The following is an 18,902-nucleotide window of genomic DNA, read 5'->3' on the forward strand; positions in this document are numbered from 1 at the left end:
TTCAGGCTCGTTGGCTGCACCTTGTGCCCCGTTACTCCCACAGGTTCCCTTTTTTTGTGAATGCAATTGACTTAGATGTGTGTTCAAGAGCCCCCTTAGAGCTGGGGTATTTTTCTTGTTGATCATTCCCCGGGGTGGTTTGGGATACAAAGGCCAATATAAAGCTGCTTGCAGGTGTTTTTTCCTTTTTAAATGTTTTTTAGGGTGGAAAAAACCCATGGGAAGATATTGTGGGGTTAGTGTGAGCTCCATGGACAGCCTGAGTTTGAATCGTGTGTTAATTAAGAGAAATGTTAATTAAAGAGAAATAGTTCCTGCCCCTTGCAGGGTCTGGTAGTGGGGGACAGCTGAGGGGCCGTGCCCGGGATGGGGCTGGGACCGTCCCTGGTGTGCGTGTCCCACCAGCTGCCCCGGGCTGAGCCCCGTCCCTGCTGCTCCCGGGGGCCCAGGCTCACCCTCTGCGGAAAAGGCTGTTTGCCAGCGTGTCGGTGGGCACGCTTGTCTTAATGAGGGAGAAATAATTCAAAGCTACCATGCGTAATTTAATGTTTAACGCAGGCTGCCATCCGACCGTGGGCTTGTGGGGACCGTGACCCGGCCACAGACACTGGAGTCCCTGAGCTGTTGCCTCCCCGGTGGGAAGCCGTGATGCCGCAGGGGAAGGGGAAGCCCAGCGTGCTTCTCTGCCGCGCTGCCCGCTCCTGCAGCCCTGCCCGAGCTGCTGCTCGGCTCTTGTTCACGCAGCAACACTGACACGTCGGGTTTGCTGCCCAGGACTTATGTTCTTGTGCAGCCTCTATCTTGTGGGTCTGCTTTAAGGTGTACTCTGGTGTTTCAGTGCTGCTATTGCGGTTTGCTCCGTGGGTTAATTTTGTTATTTTTTGTGGGCAAGGTGACATGTGACAAGTCACTTTCAAGTGCCCAGCTTATCTTTTCATGCCTGGGCCTGGCCCAGCCATCCAGGTTTCTTGGATTGGAGGTGGGATGCTGCTTAGGGTATTGGGAATGCAGTAGGAATCAGTGGGATTTTAGGGGTTTTGGAGAAAAAAAAATGGAGTTTCCTTGATGACAGCAGGCCCGTGAGGGCTCTGGAGAGATGTTCATCAGCTCCTGTGAGCTCCAGACAGTCTCTGTGACAGAGCTTGGTGGTGGATGGGAACGGAAGCAAACGCTGTACCTGTGTGACAGGGAGCTCGCTGCCCGGCAGTGAATCTTGCAGGGGAGCGGGGCAGATGCCCCCACTGTGCAAAGCGGGGTGGCTGCCGAGCAGGGACCCGGCTCCGCACATGCCCAGGTTTGCAGGTAGCTGAGTCAGGGTTTGGATTCAGGACGATCTTTTGTGTTTTGCGGAGCCAGTGTTTATTTTTAGTCGGTTCTGTGGTGCTGATTGCCATGGTAACACAATGGCATCATGGAGTTCTCCAGTGGATGTGCTGCTTGTGCTGCTCGGGCAGCACCGCCCGGGGTCCGGGAGGAGCCAGCAGGGGGACAGGGCTCCCGGCTGTGGGTTTTGGGGAGAAAGTGGCAGCTCAATGTCCCGTGTCTGGTCCGCCCCATGGATTTGGCTTACAGTCACAGCTGGGGCTCTCCACCTCTGGAAACCAAACACAACCCTCTGAGCACACAAGCCTGTCCAGGAGGAATTTTAAATACATCCTTGGAGCATTAAAGCTGCTCAGCAGGGACTTAACTGCTCAAAACCTTGTTGACTAAAGCAGATCAGCCTTTTTGTCTGAAATTTATGCAGAAAAGTAAAGAACAACGTAGGTGGTTCTGCACCTTTTCATACTGTTTGAAAGCAGATGCCAAAGGATCAGAGGACTGTCAGGCTGCACAGCCTGGTGCACGTGTCCATGAACAGAGCGAGGCACGACCTCCCGTGCCCACCTGTCCCAGGCAGCTGCTTGCTCCAGAAAGGTCTGAACATCTGAATTCCCCTTGACTTTGGAAAATCTTCCCCTTTCTGATCATGGATTGCTTGATCACTAGTTGCTCTCGATGCAATCCAGAGCAAACACAGAAAAGCCGCTCACCAGTGATCTCACTGAAGACTCAGCAAGCAGAGAAAAATATGTTAATTAACATACGCAGGAATTATCCTTTTTGCTTGGGTGTTATAGGACTGGTATTTGGCTCCAAGATTATAGATAAAAATTATTTGAGAAGAGAAAAGACTGAAGAGACCTTACTTCCACTTCAGTTTCTCAGTTTTGCCAGCTTGACTCACTCGACCCGGTGCTCTCCGAGCTGCCCAGCTCCCTTACGCCCTTCAAGGAAGCAGCTGGGAGCTTTCCAAGGGGCTGCCTTTGGCATTTATGGCATATACTGTAATATGCAACTGCTCCACTTCCACTGGATGAAGAAATATAGCGCTTTTTACCCTCTGCCACTTTTAATTGCGGTGGTCTTTCAATCAGATGTAATAAATCTGGATGGAAGAGCAATGTAGCCATACACCAGCAAATTGCAAGTGGCTGTAGTTGCTGAGGCACCGTCTCCGGGTGAGAGCGGGCACAGCGGTCGCTGGAGCGGGTGGTCCCGCTCTCCCTCCTGTGCTGGTCAGCAAATGGATCGAAAATAAGCAACACAGCTGGTCTGAGGTGTGATGGCTGAGCTGAGATCTGCAGGGGCTGGAGCTGCTCTCCCAGCGCATCAGTAGGGAATCGGTGGCAGCCTGCGCCCGACAGCCGCATAGCTCATTGCACAAGCAAGAGACGGATTGTCCGTCCTTCATCAATCACTACATTTAAATGCTGTCAGAGCAGGGTGAACCACTTAAAACCAATTAAGTATGTTAATGAATCTTTCCCTGGTGGGGTTTCAATTACCTTAAGTAAAAGACAGTATAGAGCAGGAGCACCATTAGCCTAAAGGCTATCGTTTAGGCTTTTGCTAATTGAATCCTGCATTTGAAAATTACTGTGCTCCTATGGGAGGAAATATATATGTTTACTTAGCTATCACTTACAGATATTTTCCAACTCAATCTGTACCTGTGTGAGGCTTGCGTTTTTCTGCTTAAGAACTTCTAAATAGGACCTTCCCGGTTATTAACTGCTGCTAACTTGTCCTGCCTGAGATGAGCTATGTCTGTACATGCAAATAGATTTTTAGATGTGTGTATACACAGCTGAAAAAAATTGGGGGAACGCTTACGGCTAGTGTGGAATCTGAAAAACTAGGGTGGATTTTAAGATCGTTTTAAAAGAGGATGAATTCAAAGTGAATTTTAGTAAATTGATGGAGAATTGTTGGATCAGAATTTGCATCATGCATTCCTTTAGTCTGGAGTACAGCAAAATAAATTTGTTGTGAAGAAAATCAGGACAGGCTTTCCTTGTGTAATGTTGTGAGGCACTTGTTGGCCAGCACACGGATTTAACTGAAATGGCGCATCCTGATAGAAAACTGCTCAAAAGGCTTTTTTTTAAAAAAAAATGCAACTGTGTGAATTGTACTAATTCAGCGTGGAAAGCTAATGCTTTTCTGAGCAGGAAACATGTACTGGAGGTTTTTAGAAATGCTTCTCCTATTTACATCTAAAAAATAGGAGGTTTGACTAAAATGGTGTCTAAGCCAGGGGAAAATGTATTGAACTCTGCTCTGATCCTGGAGGCGGCAAGGCTGGGTATTACAGGAATGTTCTGCTTTAAAACTGGCAACATGAACAATATTGTTCTTTTTTCATGGTTGATCTGTACCTCTGCACTGCTTCTTATTGCTGTAACCTCCTGTCGATCCAGACAGCTCGGGATTGCATGTTTAATACAGATAAGTGCAGGGCATTATGCTCAGCAGCGCAGAGATTAACCCACCCGCGTGGGCTGGGCAGCTGCTGAGGCCAGGGGGGGCTCGGCGGGGACTGTGCCACGGCTGGGGACCCAGCGAGCCCCAGGGCCACTGGCCAGGACAGGCTGTGCCATGGCTGGGGACCCAGCGAGCCCCCAGACCTGCCATGCCAGGGGTGGGCACAGGGGGACCCAACAATTTGGGGTGCTTCTGTGGAGGTGGTTTCCATACTGTGTGTCAAACTCTAGGGACAGCAGCTGGAATAAAACCGGAATTTTATAAAATGTTCCAAGAAAAAGTATAGAAATTTTCGAAGCCTGGAGTAAGAGTATCAATAATAAGTTATAATTTGGAATAATTGCGGTTACAGAGCTCCTAAACATGTTGCTATACATTTACACAGTGTATAAAGCCATTAGAAGTATGTAATTAGAATCAGAACAGCTTATTACTTTACCAGTGATTGCCTGGAAAAAGCAATGCAAAAGGGGGGAGATGCCCCAGCCCTAAGCGGGGCTGGGTTTGGGGCTTCCCTGGCCGGAGCACTGTACCCCACTCCTGCAGTCGTGGGGGTGCGGTGCCAGGCGCCCCCCGGTGCTGCCTTGTCTGCTCTCCCTGCTCTGGAGAGAGGGGGGCTCATGGAAAACCCGTTCATGCCTAATCCCCAGCCCTCACCTGGGACACAACATGGGGCTGGCTGGTCTTGCTCTGATGAGTTCCCGAGCAGGATGCTGGTCTGTCAGCGCCACAGGGGAGGGGGCTTCTGTGCTGTGGGGACCGGGGGAGGTGCTGGTGGGGCAGAGCACTCAGCCCCAGGAGATGCCCCCGAGGGACAGCCAGCCTGGCCGGCCGTGCTGCTCTGGCACGATGCCGTCGCCTCACCCGGCGGGCTGGTGAGGCAGCAGGGCATACCGATACAGCCGTGGAACCGCGGTATCAATATTTAAAGGCGGCTGGGCAGCTTTGCTTTCAGGAAAACAATCTTTCTGCATTTTTCATAGGGTGAGCCGGGGTCACCTTACCTGCCAGAATATATAATCATCCAAGAGACAATATCAGATAGCGTTACCTACCTAAACGAGACATCATGGGAGCATCCACCCTCACAATAGCCTGCTGTGTGACCGACAATGCTCCTTTTAGAGAGGAACAAATTGTCGGCATCTGCTTTTAATGTAGTTTACTTTTAAGGTGACTGATACCTTTTAAGGTCTTTGGGAACAACAGGGTGTTTCTGTGGTTAGGGAAATGATAAACACGGAACGCTGAGTGAGCACCATGCACCTTCTATACAACTGTTTGAGGACTTTATTTTGCTTTTGTTAGCCAACTTCCAAGTGAAAGAACTTGAGGAATCTTATAAGGCTTGAACTTAGGTATCTGTAAAATAAGAATGTATTACTTCATCTGCTCTGGGTTGATTTAAAGGCCTCTGGAGTTGCTGGAAACCTTTTCCTTTTTGGGAAGTGTTATAAAGTTTAATGGCAAATGGGAAAAGACGCACAGAACAAGCACAGAACTGTAGTATTTGACAGCTCAAAGTTTGAGTCATTTTTCTAGAGTTTTGCAAAACTTCTGGTGAACATTTTAGTGCCATCTCTGCTAAACAGGCTGGATAACGTTAGTTCCTGTGGAAGGTGAATTTTATAGGACTTCTTCCAAAAGGGAATGGAATTGCTTTCTGAAAAAAAACCTAAAAAGGGATTTTTTTTTTTAAATTATTATTTTTTTTTTTAACTGTGGCATGTCCTGAGACACAGTGAGCAGGCAGAGCACCGTTGTGGTGAGCAGGACCATCCCCGCGCCGGGCTCCCCGGGGAGCAGGGCCAGCAGAGCTCCCCCAGGAGGTCTCTGGCTCTCAAAGGCTGGGGGGGTCCTGGCGGGGGCTGCCCGGGTGGCCAGAGGCTGGGGGGACGCAGGCCCAGGAGGGGTGGTGAGAGCTGGGCTGGTCCCGGCTGGCCAAGAGGTGACCCAGCAGCAGCCTGGAGGGGAGGGAGGAGGGTGGTGGATGCCACTCACCTGGGAAGGGGTAGGTGGGAACAAGGCAGGTCACAGCCTGGAGCCTGGGGGCTTTGCAGTGGACGTTGGGAAGAGGTTTTTCAGCAGAGGGTTGTGCAGCGTGGGAAGAGGCTGCCCGGGGGACTGGGGGATGCTCTAGCCATAGGGGTCTGCAAGGCTTGGGTGGGAAAACTCATTGAGAGCTGGTGGCAGACCTGCCGCGAGTGGGAGGTTGGGCTGGAGACCTCCAGGGCTCCCTTTTCCTTGATTCCATGAAGCTCTTCCTCCAGCCCCCGGTCCCTCTGCAGATGCCTGCAAGCTGCCGTTCCCTGTGAGACACACGCATCCTCCACGCAGGGATGAGTGGGCAGTTACTCTTCTTTTGAATGCAATGGCTTTAAAATCCTGCTTGTCTTTAGAGGGTTTTTTTTCCTCTTCCATAGAATCATTTTGGTTAGAAGGGATGTTAAGTTCTTCAATCCAACTGTATGTCTCTTGTTGAAAATCAGCCAGCAGTCCGTACCTGTAGAGCAACATTACCACCAAGGGACTTCAAACAAACTGAAGTGTCCTGGATTTGGGAGGTTGAAGGGGGGTTTTTAACATGGGAAGGTGGAAGAGGCTGTCCTCGCATGGTAGTTCTAACAAAACATCCCTTTGCCTGCCTCTCTCTCTAAACAAGGATGTGCTTCTGCTGCTAAAGTGGCTGCTGTGATTAGTGCTGTAATCTCCATATCGGCTTTTACATTTCAAACCAGAGAGGGAAATTAATTCAGTTCTAGTATATCCGCTCCTTTCCTACCTTTTCCCAAAACACCATTTGCTCAGCAAACAAATGGATCAGGAAAAGCCATAACTTTGTTCTCATCTCAAGGGTGATTAGATCCCCCAATTTCCACAAATCCCTTGGAGGATGGAAGTTCCCGCCAGACGGGACAACCCGAGGAGCTGGAGCACCACGCATGGGAGGAGGAGGGATGGCGCGCCCAGCTCATCTCTTAAAGCAGCTGGTTGGTGAAGACGCTGATGCTCCAAGGCCAAATCTGGCAGGCACCGCGCTGCAATTTGCTCGGGTGAGTCCACGTGGCTGCGGGTTTGCCATCCAAGTGACATGCATGATTTCACCTGTGCTGGCCGGAGCCCTCCGATGTTTACAGCTTTAGTGAGTCAGACCTTTTTATCTGCTACCATCCATCTAAACACCCTGTTTTGTATGAGTCCAGTCTAGGTGTGCTGCTTTGCACATGTTTACACGTTGTTTTTAAAGAACTGTCCTCCTTACCCGTTGCAAAGCGGAGCCTGCTGGCAAATGGGAAGCTGCTGCAGATGTTTCCATGAGAAGGTTGCAGCTCTTCTTTCTGGTTAAGCTCCGCAGACACATATCTAATTACAGCTTTGTGGCCGGCATGAGGCTATAGAGGGAGGAAAGCGCGTGCTGAAAATCAGTTTAAATGATTTGAGGGCAGGGACTTAGTGCTGGGGTGTGCTGTCTTCACGCCGAGGCAGAACGCAAAATGCTGGCGGCACGCACAGGGACTGTGGGGGGTAAAAATGCCGAGGAAACCCTGAAGCTGAGGAAGCAGTCGGTGCTTTCCCTGGGGAGCAGGGAGAGAACCCTGAAGAGCTCCTCGGAAAGCGGGAAGGAGGGCCGAGCCCGGGCTGGCCAGCCGCAGCAGCGTGCCCGGCGACTGGCTCTGCTGCGGGAGCTGGAGATGAACTGGTACCTGCGGGTCTGCGAGCTGTCCCACGAGTACACCATCGCCTACACCACCGGGATGCCCCACAGGTACGTGCCCCGCTGGCTCTTCAGGCAGCAGCAATTTGCACTCTGGGAAATGGTGGTGATAATCATAATGATAATAACAATAGAAAGATTTTTGCTTTGATGAGTCTGACTTTTCTGATTATTCGGGGTCTTTTTTTCCTGCACCACAGAGATGTGTGTTGCAGAGCTGAATATTCTGCAGACTTGCTCCTTAGTTTCTGTAACTTCTTTGGCACAAGCTACCCGTGGTTATTCAGCCTTATTTCTCACGAGCCGTTTTGTCCAAGTGACTGTGGTTTTGTTTGAGTTTGGTTGAAAAGTTGCTGGTGGTGTGCAGGGACTGTGTGTGTGACGGGGAATGGCAGGACTCTGTGTGTCCTGGCTGGGTGCCGCTGGCCCCGGGTCCCTGTCTTGCCCTTCCCTCCCCGGGCACGGGCCAGCTGGGGGTGAGCGGCTCAGGAGGGGAAACCTGCAGCTGCTGAATGTCTCCTGCCATCGGTCTTAAATGTCACAGCCTCCAGAATCTGAGCTTGCTTCTTTAAAAAAATATAAGGGGATCTTGGTATAAGTGGAAATTTAGACGTGCGACGCTCTAATCTCCTGTGCTGAGTAAGACCCTTAATGAAATAGGGACCTAAATTGGAGCTGCCTGGCACTGCTGCCCCCGAGCCACGGGACTGCGGCATCGCGCTGCTCAGGGCAGGTCTGGGGGACGTGGGTTTCATTTGCCTCAAGGGCCAGGGCTGCTGCCAAAGGGGGGTTTCAGGGTTTCGCCCAGCCCCACACAAACACATCAGTAGCAGTGGGGATTTCAGCTGAGAAGTCGGCTGAGAGCTTCCCTAATCCTGGACAGAACGGGGCTGCCTGCAGTGCCTGGTACAAACCGAGACCTTGCAGACAGGCTAGGATTAGAAATTAATAAAAAAGCCATTGGAATAAATATTGGGAACAGGATAACTGAAAGGAAAATGAGGTAAAACTGAGAGATGGGGCAAGTGGTTGTTAACCACAGAAATGCCTAACTGGTGCAATGAAGGGAATACAAGTGGGTATGTAGACCAAGACCGAGCAGTTTCTGGGGCACAGTGCTCACCAGCCACCACAGCCCATGGTCAGGACCTGTCGTCTTAAATGGCACTATAAAAGCAAAGTGCTGGGGAGTAACTTTTGGAAGAACTAAGTTTCTAATGATGCTGATCCATACAAGCCCCTAAAACTCCGAACCAGGGAAACTTATGTCTAAAAAATTCAGAAGAAGCTTGTGGAAATATTTCTTTGGCATTGATTCACCTTGCATTATAAATGAGCAGAGAGCTGGATCTGACGGGAGGTAAATCAAAAGGCAGCTGCAGCAGAGATCACAGCTACAGCCTTCCGTGTTACAGTGATGGGAGGAAAAAGTGCAGCTCCTACGAGGTCGGCACGGCCGAGCCACAGGGCACGTTTCCCCACCCGAGCGTACTTGTGCTGTGAAGAGCAGAGCCTGGAAGGACACCTGCACCCCACCACTGGTGGGGCAGCTGGCGCAGCGCCACGAGGACAGGATCCCCCATCTTTGGGCAGCAGCATGTCAGGATACCGTGGGGGACCCTCCGCCACCCCAGCCTGGGGCATCAGGGACACTGAGGTCCATTAGTGCCCTCGGGGCCCTGGTACAACAGTTGCAGAGAAAGAATAACCGGGTAGTCCAAATGTCCGTGCTGAACTCCTCTCCGTGACATTGAATTATAATCTTTTAAAATACGTTCTGCGTTTGGGATCAGTCTTTATCTGCTTTGAAAGATTTAAAGATTAGCTGAGTTCATGATACATCCATCACTTGATTATTTAACTTATTTTTCCAATGTATTTGGGATTGAAATGACAGTCAGAAAAAGAACTTTTAAAATAGAAGAGCCTCAGAAATCTGCCTCCGTGGTGTGTATTGGACATGGTTGTGAGTTGTTCGCTGTGGGCCAGGAAGGGTTGCTGTGGCCCTCCTGGATGTTGTCTTGACCAGAGGGTGCTGGATGCCCTCATGCACTGGCTTTGGTGAAGCGGTGAAACCTGTGCTGTTTCTCCCATCGCCCCTCAGGGATGAAGACCCTGAGAACTAGAACCTTTGTGTTTGCTGCTTAGCAGTGGTGAAATAACTGTTTGTTGGTTCAGTACATTTATTTTTAGGCATAGTGCTCAGACACGTGCCTCTGTCCTTGCCTGCTGCCCCACGCCGAGGGCCATGCCAGTTCTGTCCAGTGGGAGGTTTTGTCATGGCTGGTGGCATCTCAGGGGCTTTGCCTGCTGTTTGAGTACTGCATGTAGGGCTACAGCTTGATATATTGTCACTAGATACCCTCCTGCAACCTCTCCCCACCCATGCACAGGCTCCTGCGGGAGCGCAGAGTCTCCCGAAAGCTGGTGCTCCTTCCCTGCCCTGGCTCTGATGCCCATACTTCATTCCTTTCTCAAGTATTTCCCTTGTCTGTTTGGGTTTAGGTTATTTTTTTCTTCTTGGTGTTTGATGCTCCTTAACCTTTGTTGTGTTATTAATTGTCAAAGGCCCAGGAGGCTGCAGATACCGAGGAAGTTCACAGACCAGTTAACCTGAGCTGTGAGAGCTCACGGTGAAGTATGAGAGAACAAAACATTTTAATGACTTGCATAAGAGATGTTTGCAGCATTCATCTGTCCGGCCCAGGGCCTGAAATAAACTCTGTGAGAATATTTGGTTTATATCTATTGGTCTTGGATCACATCCCAAACAAATATTTCTTATTATCTAAATATAAGACCTGGGAAAGAGGGTCAGCGCTGTATTCCCACTGGCAGTCCCCATCCCTCGGAGTCCTTGACCATTATAGGTTTCAGCAGATGAACGAGATTGCTGACTTTGGCCAGAATCCATCCCGGGCTTCAATTGAAATGAGCCAGTTGCAATAACATCAGGAATGGCTGGGAGAAAAACGCTGCGCCGTGGTGCTGTGGTCCTCTTGGGCGGCACAGCCCAGCTCAGGCCGTGCCGTGCCGGAGGGGGTGCCGTGGCCCTGGGCTCCCCCCGTGGCAGACCGTGGGGGGAAGGTGCCGGGCACCAAGGGTCTCTCTCGGCAGCCCCGCGGGCAGACCATGCATCTGTACAAGCCGGCCTGCGCGGATATCCCGCCCCACAAGCCGAGCCTGCAGAAGCCGAGCGAGGGGCTCCTGAGAGGTAAAAGGCAAAGCGTGGTACCCAGGGCCTGCCCCCCGGCCGCGGGCTGGCCGGCGAAGCCCAGCCGTGGTGCCGAGCTGAAGCAGCTGGAGAAGTTCCTGCACCTGCATGGGCTGTCGCTGCAAGAGACCGTCCGCGCCGAGACGGGAATGAAGTACAGGTACTGCTGCATGCCCCTCGCTGAGCGCTCGGTGGCTGGCTGCTCGGCCACGAACCCCTGAAACCGTGAGCAACTTGACGGAGCAACCCATGGAGCCTTCAGGCAGGCTTGCAAAATCCAAAGACACTGTCTGCTTCTGCACCTTTCCTCCTCAGAGTTTTCGAAGCACCACAAGAATTAGCGTAGCTTTGAGCAAAGCTAAATGCACGTGGCCTATTCTCTTAAAACTTCATTCTTTTTCTTCTAACATTGGTCGTGTCCATCTACTGAACAGCCTCTTTTAAAGTTGGGTAAAAGTATTTACTCTTTCATATGTCTTAATAAAAACCACATTTATTTATGTGCATTAGAGGGGTAACTGCTGAACAGCAAACCAGAAAACACGAAGAACAGATGTTCTGACTGTAGCTGGTGCTTTGATGTAGCGTCTGTCCCCACTCTGCCATAAAACCCAAGCAAACAGACTGAAAGCCTGAGGACTGGGGTCTGGCAGTGAAATTACATGGCTTGTGTGTTAGAGCATGCAAGGGAGGGGGCCTCATCCATGCAGGGAGCTGGGACGGCCTGGCGAAAGAGGGTGCAGGCTGGGGCTGATGGGTGTGGAGGACATTGGTGTGCTTAGTCCATCACTTGTCATTTTGGTTTGTTTCAAAGAGACTCACTGTAAATGGATGACGTCCTATATGGAAACTAGACGTATTCTCTGTGCTTCTAATAAAAGAAAATTTTCTTCTAAATGTTTGCTTTCCTGAGGGAGCAGTGCTTTTGCCGTGGCCAGTCTGAGCTTAAAATTGACATAAAACATGACATTTACTATCCTTATGGAAAGAGCACAGTTGTGTCATAGCTTTAGCTGCTGGCCAGGGAAAATTGTTGTTGTTTGGAGGCTCTGTCCAGGGAGGACCGTGTCCAAGAAGTGCTTTGAAGCCAGCATCAGAAGAAACGGCAAAGGGCTTCGTACCTCTGCTCTGCCGGCACCAGTGGGGAATCCCCAGAGCAAGCTGGGGTTACGCAGCCTTGAAAGCCGATGTAAATAAGAAGAGAGCTGAGCCACAGTGTGTGAGTGATGGAGAGGGAAAATGTCCAAAGGCAATGGAACGGCATCCCAGGGATGCCATGCTCTGAGCGGAGCTATGGTGGAAGTAATCCCTGGCATCACTCCGGGTCAGCAGGAGCGATGCCTTCTCCCAGTGAGATGCTGTGATTAACTGCGGGTTTCAGACCTGCAAGTTGGCCTCCCTTCTAATGAGCAATTACTTTCTCCCCTTCTGATGATCCTAACCCCACGTGTCAGTTGTGTTTGAAATCGTTGGTGTTAGCACATGTGTAAAAATTCCCATTTATTTTATTTCTCTCCTAATTCTGCACTTTCTATGGTGTTGGCTCACTCTGGACGTAGTTTAACGCTTGCTGTGCCCTAGCTGAGAAGCACAAGGCATGTCAGAGTGGCGCAGTGTTCCCGGAGGGCAGTCATGACCCGGTGCCTGAAGTTTCCTCAGCAGGAGCCTGTCCTGCCAGCAACCCTGGTGCACGGACACCCAGCTGCTGCAGAGTCAAACCCACATCAGTCAGAACTTGCAGCCGTGTTCTCCTCTGGAACCATGGAAACATGCCCAGCCTGGAGGGGAAACCCGCAGGGAGGCTGGGGAGAAAACTTCTGCAGGGATGGATACCCCAACCCACTGGAGGCTGAGTTTTAAATCACAGAAAAACATGATTAATGAGAGATTCTGGGACTGTCTTGTCCAGAGTCGCTGGTGCTGGCTCTGAGGCTTTCCCCAGTGGTTGGCCCTCGGCTTGTAAAATGGAGTGTCTTCATTCATCGGAGCCTGCAGCCATGGTGAAATAAAGCATGTGCTTTATGTCTATAGAAGCTGATGGATTTGAGCTTATGCTTAATTTTAAGTACATGCGTTTTTCATAGCTGACAGAAACAGCTATGCAGTTTTGTGTTTCACATGTATTCAGGAGAGAGAAGTTGTCGGCAGGAGAGGGGGCTGTGCAGGGGCTGTGCTGCAGGGCAGGGGCGATGTCCCAGCAGTCATCACTTGCCACTTTCTGTAGGTTTTCTGCCTTTCTAGCTTTAGAGGTGCAGGGGCTTTTCTAGTTTTACTGTGAGCTTGAACATCTTCTTTCCCAGCGTGACTTGTTTTACCTTCCAGACATTCCTTCAGGTATCCATAGGACTAGTCTAAAGACAGCACAATAAACACCCCCACCCACCTCCTTTTTTAAGAGTTATTTAATTATGTGTGGAAAGTAACGAATTGTTAACAGGAAACACTTACTAAATACACATAAGCTGGTTTATAGGACGATTAGTTCTTTTTCCTTTCATTGCTTTAGCAAATACAGCTTAGTTCAGCCTATCATTGAATAACGGAAGGTGCAGCAGTGCACGAGTTTAGTTTGTTTCTGGCGACGATAGTACTGCTCACAGACAACATGCCATTTGCACAGTCAGTTTGGTGTCGTATTATCCAACGGGGTGTTTGTTGCACGCTTCCTTCCGTACACACTGCTGGGGTCTGGGCTCCTAAAGGCCAGGCTGCGCGGGCTAGGTCTGTCCTCGCCACTGGGAAGCTGTGACTCTGAATCTTCTCGCTATTCTGTGGATGCGTGGTTGAAATAGCATCTCTGCACTTGGGCAGCTGCAGTTTGAGGGCCTGGAGGTGAAATGTTATATGTATATGTCTGCAAAAGCACCTAGGCAACTTCTGCAAAACATGCTGCTGGCCACTGTTATAGGTGGAAAGTATTTACGGAGGTCATGGACTCCCAAGGTGCTGCTGGATTAACCCACGCAGCAGCCTTCGGAGCTGGGGGTACAGTTTTCTATTTGTATTTTATATTCGGTTGAGGTTTTGTTCAGGGAAGGCGAATTCTTCCTGCAGCACACAAGCCCCTGGCAAACTCGCTTGGTTTGCAGCGAGCCCCCTGGCTGTCCTGCAGCAGCTCCTGCACCCTGAGAAAGTGCTGGGCTGCTCTGCCCGGTTTATGTTGCTTTTGCTGGTTAAACTAAGTAAAACATTGAAATTTAGGACTGTCATGCTGAAGACCTTGTATGAAGACTGGGCAGCAGGTAGCCCTTTGCAGGACATTTCCTTTCTCTTTTCCGTTTGCGATGGGACCGTCGCAGAGCTAGCGCTCAGCTGGCGCCGTGAGTTGGGCATGGTGACTGCAGGGAGGAGAGGGCACCTGTGAATCGTCAGAGGAAAACGGGTGGTAAAACTCACCCTCACTCGATTTTATTTTTTTTCCTTTACCCTGAATCACTTGCAGTCTCATTTGATGCATGAGGAGGAGGAAGAGGAGGCAGCTCATGCTGGTGCACAGCAGGAGGAGGCGCTGGTGATAAAAATACTACCACGACCAGATAGCCGATCTCTTTTTAATTCTGAAAAATGAAAACACTTACTGTAGCTAAATACAGCAAGAGGAAATAGCAGAGAGCTCTAGGGAGAAACTGGTGGCAGAAGGGCTGTGATTTGTGTGTCTAATTTGGTGTGTGTCTAATTTGGTGTGTGTCTTGCTTTGGTACAAGTCTGTGTCAGGAAAAGCAATAAGGGAGTGAAATATGTCGCCTGCAGCGCCAGAATGGACGTAGTTTTTCAGCCGCATCGTTACTTTCTAAGTATTACTAGAGATCAAACATGCTGAATTTACTAGAAAGGCTCTCCAGTTTGGTAACCTTGCCAAGACATTTAAGACACTTGCGTAAGAGGATCAAACCCTGAGATAGCAAAAGGCTTTTGGTGAGTACCAGGGTTTTGTGGTGATGGCTGATGGCACTGACCAGCACGGGCAAAAGGAGAAAATACTTCTGCAGAAGAACTATTACTGAAATGTGCCGCCATCCCTGACTTACCTAGATGAAAAGGCAAATGCTGTTTTAGAAAACATAACATGCATAACAGTGAAATACTGGTGGTTTTATAGATTTCTGGGAGCTGACGTTTCAAATCCTGCACTCGGTGCTGGCCACCCCATTTTGAATGGGCACGGTAAGCCGGGCTATGGAAAGCAGAGGGCTCTGAGTGGTGGGGTTGTCCTTGCACCAGGTGATTAAACAGGCTTTTTAGCTTAGGAAATAGATGACTGACAGCGATTACAGCAGATGTGTTTAAAATCAGGAACAGCCTGTAGCAAGTAACTCGCTGTCTCCTGTAACACAGGAACCAGGGGGAATGCAAATGAAATTTCTGGACAACAGGTCTGAACCACAGGAAATGCTTTTCCTGTGTCTTGTAATGAAATTGGGGAACTCACTGGCATGGGATTTTTTTGATGCTGGAAGCATGAGCATGTTTGAAATGTTATTAGGTATCAGGCAAGGCTATCAAAGGCTATTAAATACAAAGGGGGGATTTAACCTCTAGAACAGCAAATTTTTAAATGGTGGAGAGCCAAGATGATATACTGGGGAAGGCATTTACTGCATTTTTTTTCAATTCCTTTATAATCTTTCCTCAGTACCCGCTCCTGAGAGTTCTACGGGCTGTGTGGCTGGGCCATGGGGAAGCTTTGCTCTGTGTCAGTACGTCTGTGCTGAACTGTGCAACAGGAGAGGAGTCAGCGTGCAGCGGGTGAGCAGGCAGATCTTCAGCCCTTACCCCTTCTTCTGGGGTCGTGGTTATACCCCGCCAGGGCTGCCCCAGAAGAGGGGAATTTGGGAACGATCACTTTGCCATAGTTGCTTTTCCAGGCTCCCTTGGTCAGTCTTGTTTCATGCATCAAAGCTTTAAAATACCTAATCTTTAGATGGCAGAATATATGAGAGCACTTGATGTGGTTCTATAATCCTGTAATCCTGCCCTAATCCTCTCGGTTCAGAGCAAAGTTGCATTATATTTATTGGGATATAGCTTACAGCATTAATGTTTTCCCTATTTCCTGGGCAGATTGATCTATCAAGCTGCATCCAGCTGTGCCCTTCTTTTAATAGCCAGCATAACTTTTCATAAGTGGGGGTGTTTTTTAGTCTGTTCAAACTATACAGCCTGCTATTTAGTGCAGTGGTGATGAAGGATATTCCCGTGTCTATCCTTTTTCCAAACGACTTCCATTTCCACTTGCTTCTTGCTTTTCGTGTTATTTTTGTAGGATTCTTGCCCATGCTGTGCATTGCTGGGGGCGGATGGGATGGAAACAGGGGATGTGTGTGGGTTGCGGTGTGAACAGAGTGCCCGCATGTGTGTACAGCATTTGTGGCATGGTGTTTCCTCCTTGATGTAAAATAATCCCATTCTCCTCCTCCAGCAGAGCGGTACCTGCCGCCTGTGCACAGCACAAGCCCCATCTCCCTGGCCGGGTTTCAGCAGGAGCCCTTCAGCCGCGGGCGGTGCTGGCTCCGGGTCCTGCTGCTTGCTGCCCCGCTGCCATCGCCAGCCACACGTGTGTGCGTGCCTGCCCGCACATGTACGCACACGCATGCGCACACACATGCACACACGCTCCCTTTGGCAGAGTAAAGTCCTCCACAGAGCTCAGGCTGAGCCTGCTGGTACTCCCAGGATTACTCACGCCTTTCTGTAGGAAGCTCCCCATTGCGCAGGCGCTTGGCGCAAAGTTTGTCCTCACAGTTCCCCAGCGCAGCAGCAAGTCCCAGCTAACCCTTAGCTGTGTGCAGAGCAGCAGCTACGGACGGTGCAGAGCAGGAATTTGCACCCTTGCTACTGCTTCTCACACACCTTCTGCTCCTGTCAAAGTCCAGCCTGGAAGCCTGCACTGCCAGATGCTGAATACATCACCAGTGCCATGGGCAGGTGCTGCCTGCTGAGCCTGCTCTCGGCTCCCCGCAGCGGCACCAGTGGTGCTGAGCATATGCAGCATCTCTCCCGGGGGCTGACTTGAAAGTTCAGGATATTTATGGGTATATTTATATGCAGGTTTGAAGTCTGCAGTATGTGTGCGTGGCCTGGGATGAAACCCAGTCCATGCAGTCTTGGTTAAAGCAGGTTTTATCTGGGTGTCTTTGGGCTGACTTTGGGATCTGCTGAGGCTGGGACGTCACCGTGCGTTGCGTTGGCACAAACTGCTGAACGGTGGCTCGAGGCAGGGTTGAGTTCAGGAAAATGCCAGCTAAACCTCCTCTAGCAGCTGCCAGGTTGCTAGTTTGTTTCAAAGCTCCGTCCTTTAGGAAGCAATCATAAAAGCAGGCTCTGGGGCAGGCTGTGAGGAGGTTAGCTTGGGTCCGGGCTGACGGCAGGTCTGTGTTGCCAGCCACGGTGGGTGCTTCGGCAACCCTGGCTTTGCTTTGGCTGTGGTTCAGGTGGACTGAAAATGGGCTTCAATCTTCAACACAAATCCGATATTGATGCAATAGCAATGTTTTGCTTAATTGAAGTAAATAACTAAGCCTGATGGCAGCTGCTCTTCCAGCATCTTTCTTCTTCCCTGCAGCTACCCCTGCTGCCCCACACCCGCCCCTCCCGCTGCAGATCTCCCGGTGCAGACAGAAAATGCCCCTTTTCAGCCCCAGCAGAGCAGGTCTGTGGCCCAGCCTGTGCTTAGAGAATTCCCTTGATTTTCTCTCTTGGTTATTAATCCTAGTTTGTACACTAATGATTATTAATAGTGAGTTTTTGTTGCGTCCAGCATTTGCAGGGCTTGCAAGCATGGGGTAATGTAAAGAGGAAACTTTCCTGGATGCGATGCTTTGTTCAGTCCAGTAGATTCCAAAGGCAAAACATTTAGGATAAAAAGTGCCCTTCTAAGACCTGGGGATATTAGGAAGAACTTGGCAGAATCCAAGGGGAGGTATCTGAGAGAAGGCAAAGCTGCAACATGATTCCAATCAAGGTTAATTTTAAGAGAGACCTGTCAGGTGCAGGCACCCCTCCTCATCGGACTGCACACCAGCTTCTCCCCCTTCCTCAGAACAACTCCAGCACCAGGAAATAGGTCAGGGAAGTGGATGGACATTTAGGTTACGGCTGATGCCGGCGCTGAAGGAGGGGGTGCCAGCTCCCAGGGTGTCTATGGCTGCTTCCCAGGACCGACTGCAGTAAGTAACATGGGAATAACGCACCTAACGCAGGGCAGAGCTGGAGCATGTGCCTGCAGCACTGCTGGGCTGGGGGAGCTCCTGGGGGTTCTGCCCTTGGCACTTCTAGATATATTTCCTAGTGCTGTCTGCTTCAAAATACTAGGTGTAACTGCAGTGTTTCAGGATGCCCCTTTGCTCAGTGGATCTCCTCTAGGCAGGCTGTCATGCTGGTGTAAGGAGGAACGGGTGCCGTGTGCTTGGGGCGTGCCAGCATCACCCCAGCACGTGCGGCAAGCGACGGAGCTCAGCTCAGCGTGATCCTCTGCAGCAGCCTTTGAATCAGAAGTTGCTTTTATTACAGTTTAAGCAAGCCAAAATGAACAACTAGAATTTATTTTTATTGTCTTGTGTTTTTCCCCATAGTGAGGTGACCACCTTTCCATTTCTCCATCTCCTGGTCAGGCAGTGGCCCTGCGGACGCGCAGGTGGGACAGCCGGCAGCCGGGCTCCCCCCGGTGCCGCTCGGTGCTGCTGCCTTGAAAGGTAGCTTTTGCGATGGCTAAACTGCCTGTTGGAGACGTGCTACTGCCTGATAAGCCTTCCCCCCCCCCCCCTCCCCCCCCGTGTTTTCAGTGTGCATTTTCAGAGTTGCTTGGCTTCATCCCCATGCCGGAAAGACTCTAGACAGCAGCACAGCATTTCCATCATTTCAGCAGCACGGTTGCTGTTTTGTCCTGGGGTGTTTGTGAACACGGGTGTCCTTAGTGTGTCCAGATAGGCATGACAAGGCTGCTGGGGGGAGCTGCTTACCCCGCCTGAGGCTGCACGGCCTGAGCAGCTCCCCCCACCAGCCCTCCATTCATTGCCCATCCCAGCTGGGGTGATGAAATGCACATTCACTGCAGAAAAAGACACCCTGTAGATTGCAAAAGTAATTATTCTTTTCCCCCCAAGGACCTAATAAGTGGTTATGCATTTGGCAATAAGTAACGATCCTCTTGCAAATCCTTTTGTTAAT

At 50.4% G+C, this 18,902-nt stretch overlaps 1 protein-coding gene across 5 annotated transcripts in view; it reads left to right on the plus strand.

Annotated features, from left to right (window-relative positions):
* The first annotated feature begins 6,531 nt into the window (after window positions 1–6,531).
* The window catches only part of KCNAB1 (potassium voltage-gated channel subfamily A regulatory beta subunit 1), a 72,559-nt gene continuing 60,188 nt past the window's right edge, over window positions 6,532–18,902 (plus strand). Inside the window, exon 1 of one of the 5 annotated variants that reach the window (XM_056357960.1) lies at window positions 6,532–6,860. In XM_056357960.1, coding sequence (XP_056213935.1) covers window positions 6,814–6,860 — 47 coding nt within the window. In that variant the 5' untranslated portion in view covers window positions 6,532–6,813. Of the gene's footprint in view, window positions 7,574–10,461; window positions 10,897–18,902 lie in introns of those variants that run through there. The other 4 variants (XM_056357954.1, XM_056357955.1, XM_056357956.1 and 1 more) reach the window with 4 other exon arrangements.

Source organism: Falco biarmicus, chromosome 13 (genome assembly GCF_023638135.1).
Source record: "Falco biarmicus isolate bFalBia1 chromosome 13, bFalBia1.pri, whole genome shotgun sequence".
NCBI classification, from domain to species: Eukaryota; Metazoa; Chordata; class Aves; order Falconiformes; family Falconidae; genus Falco; species Falco biarmicus.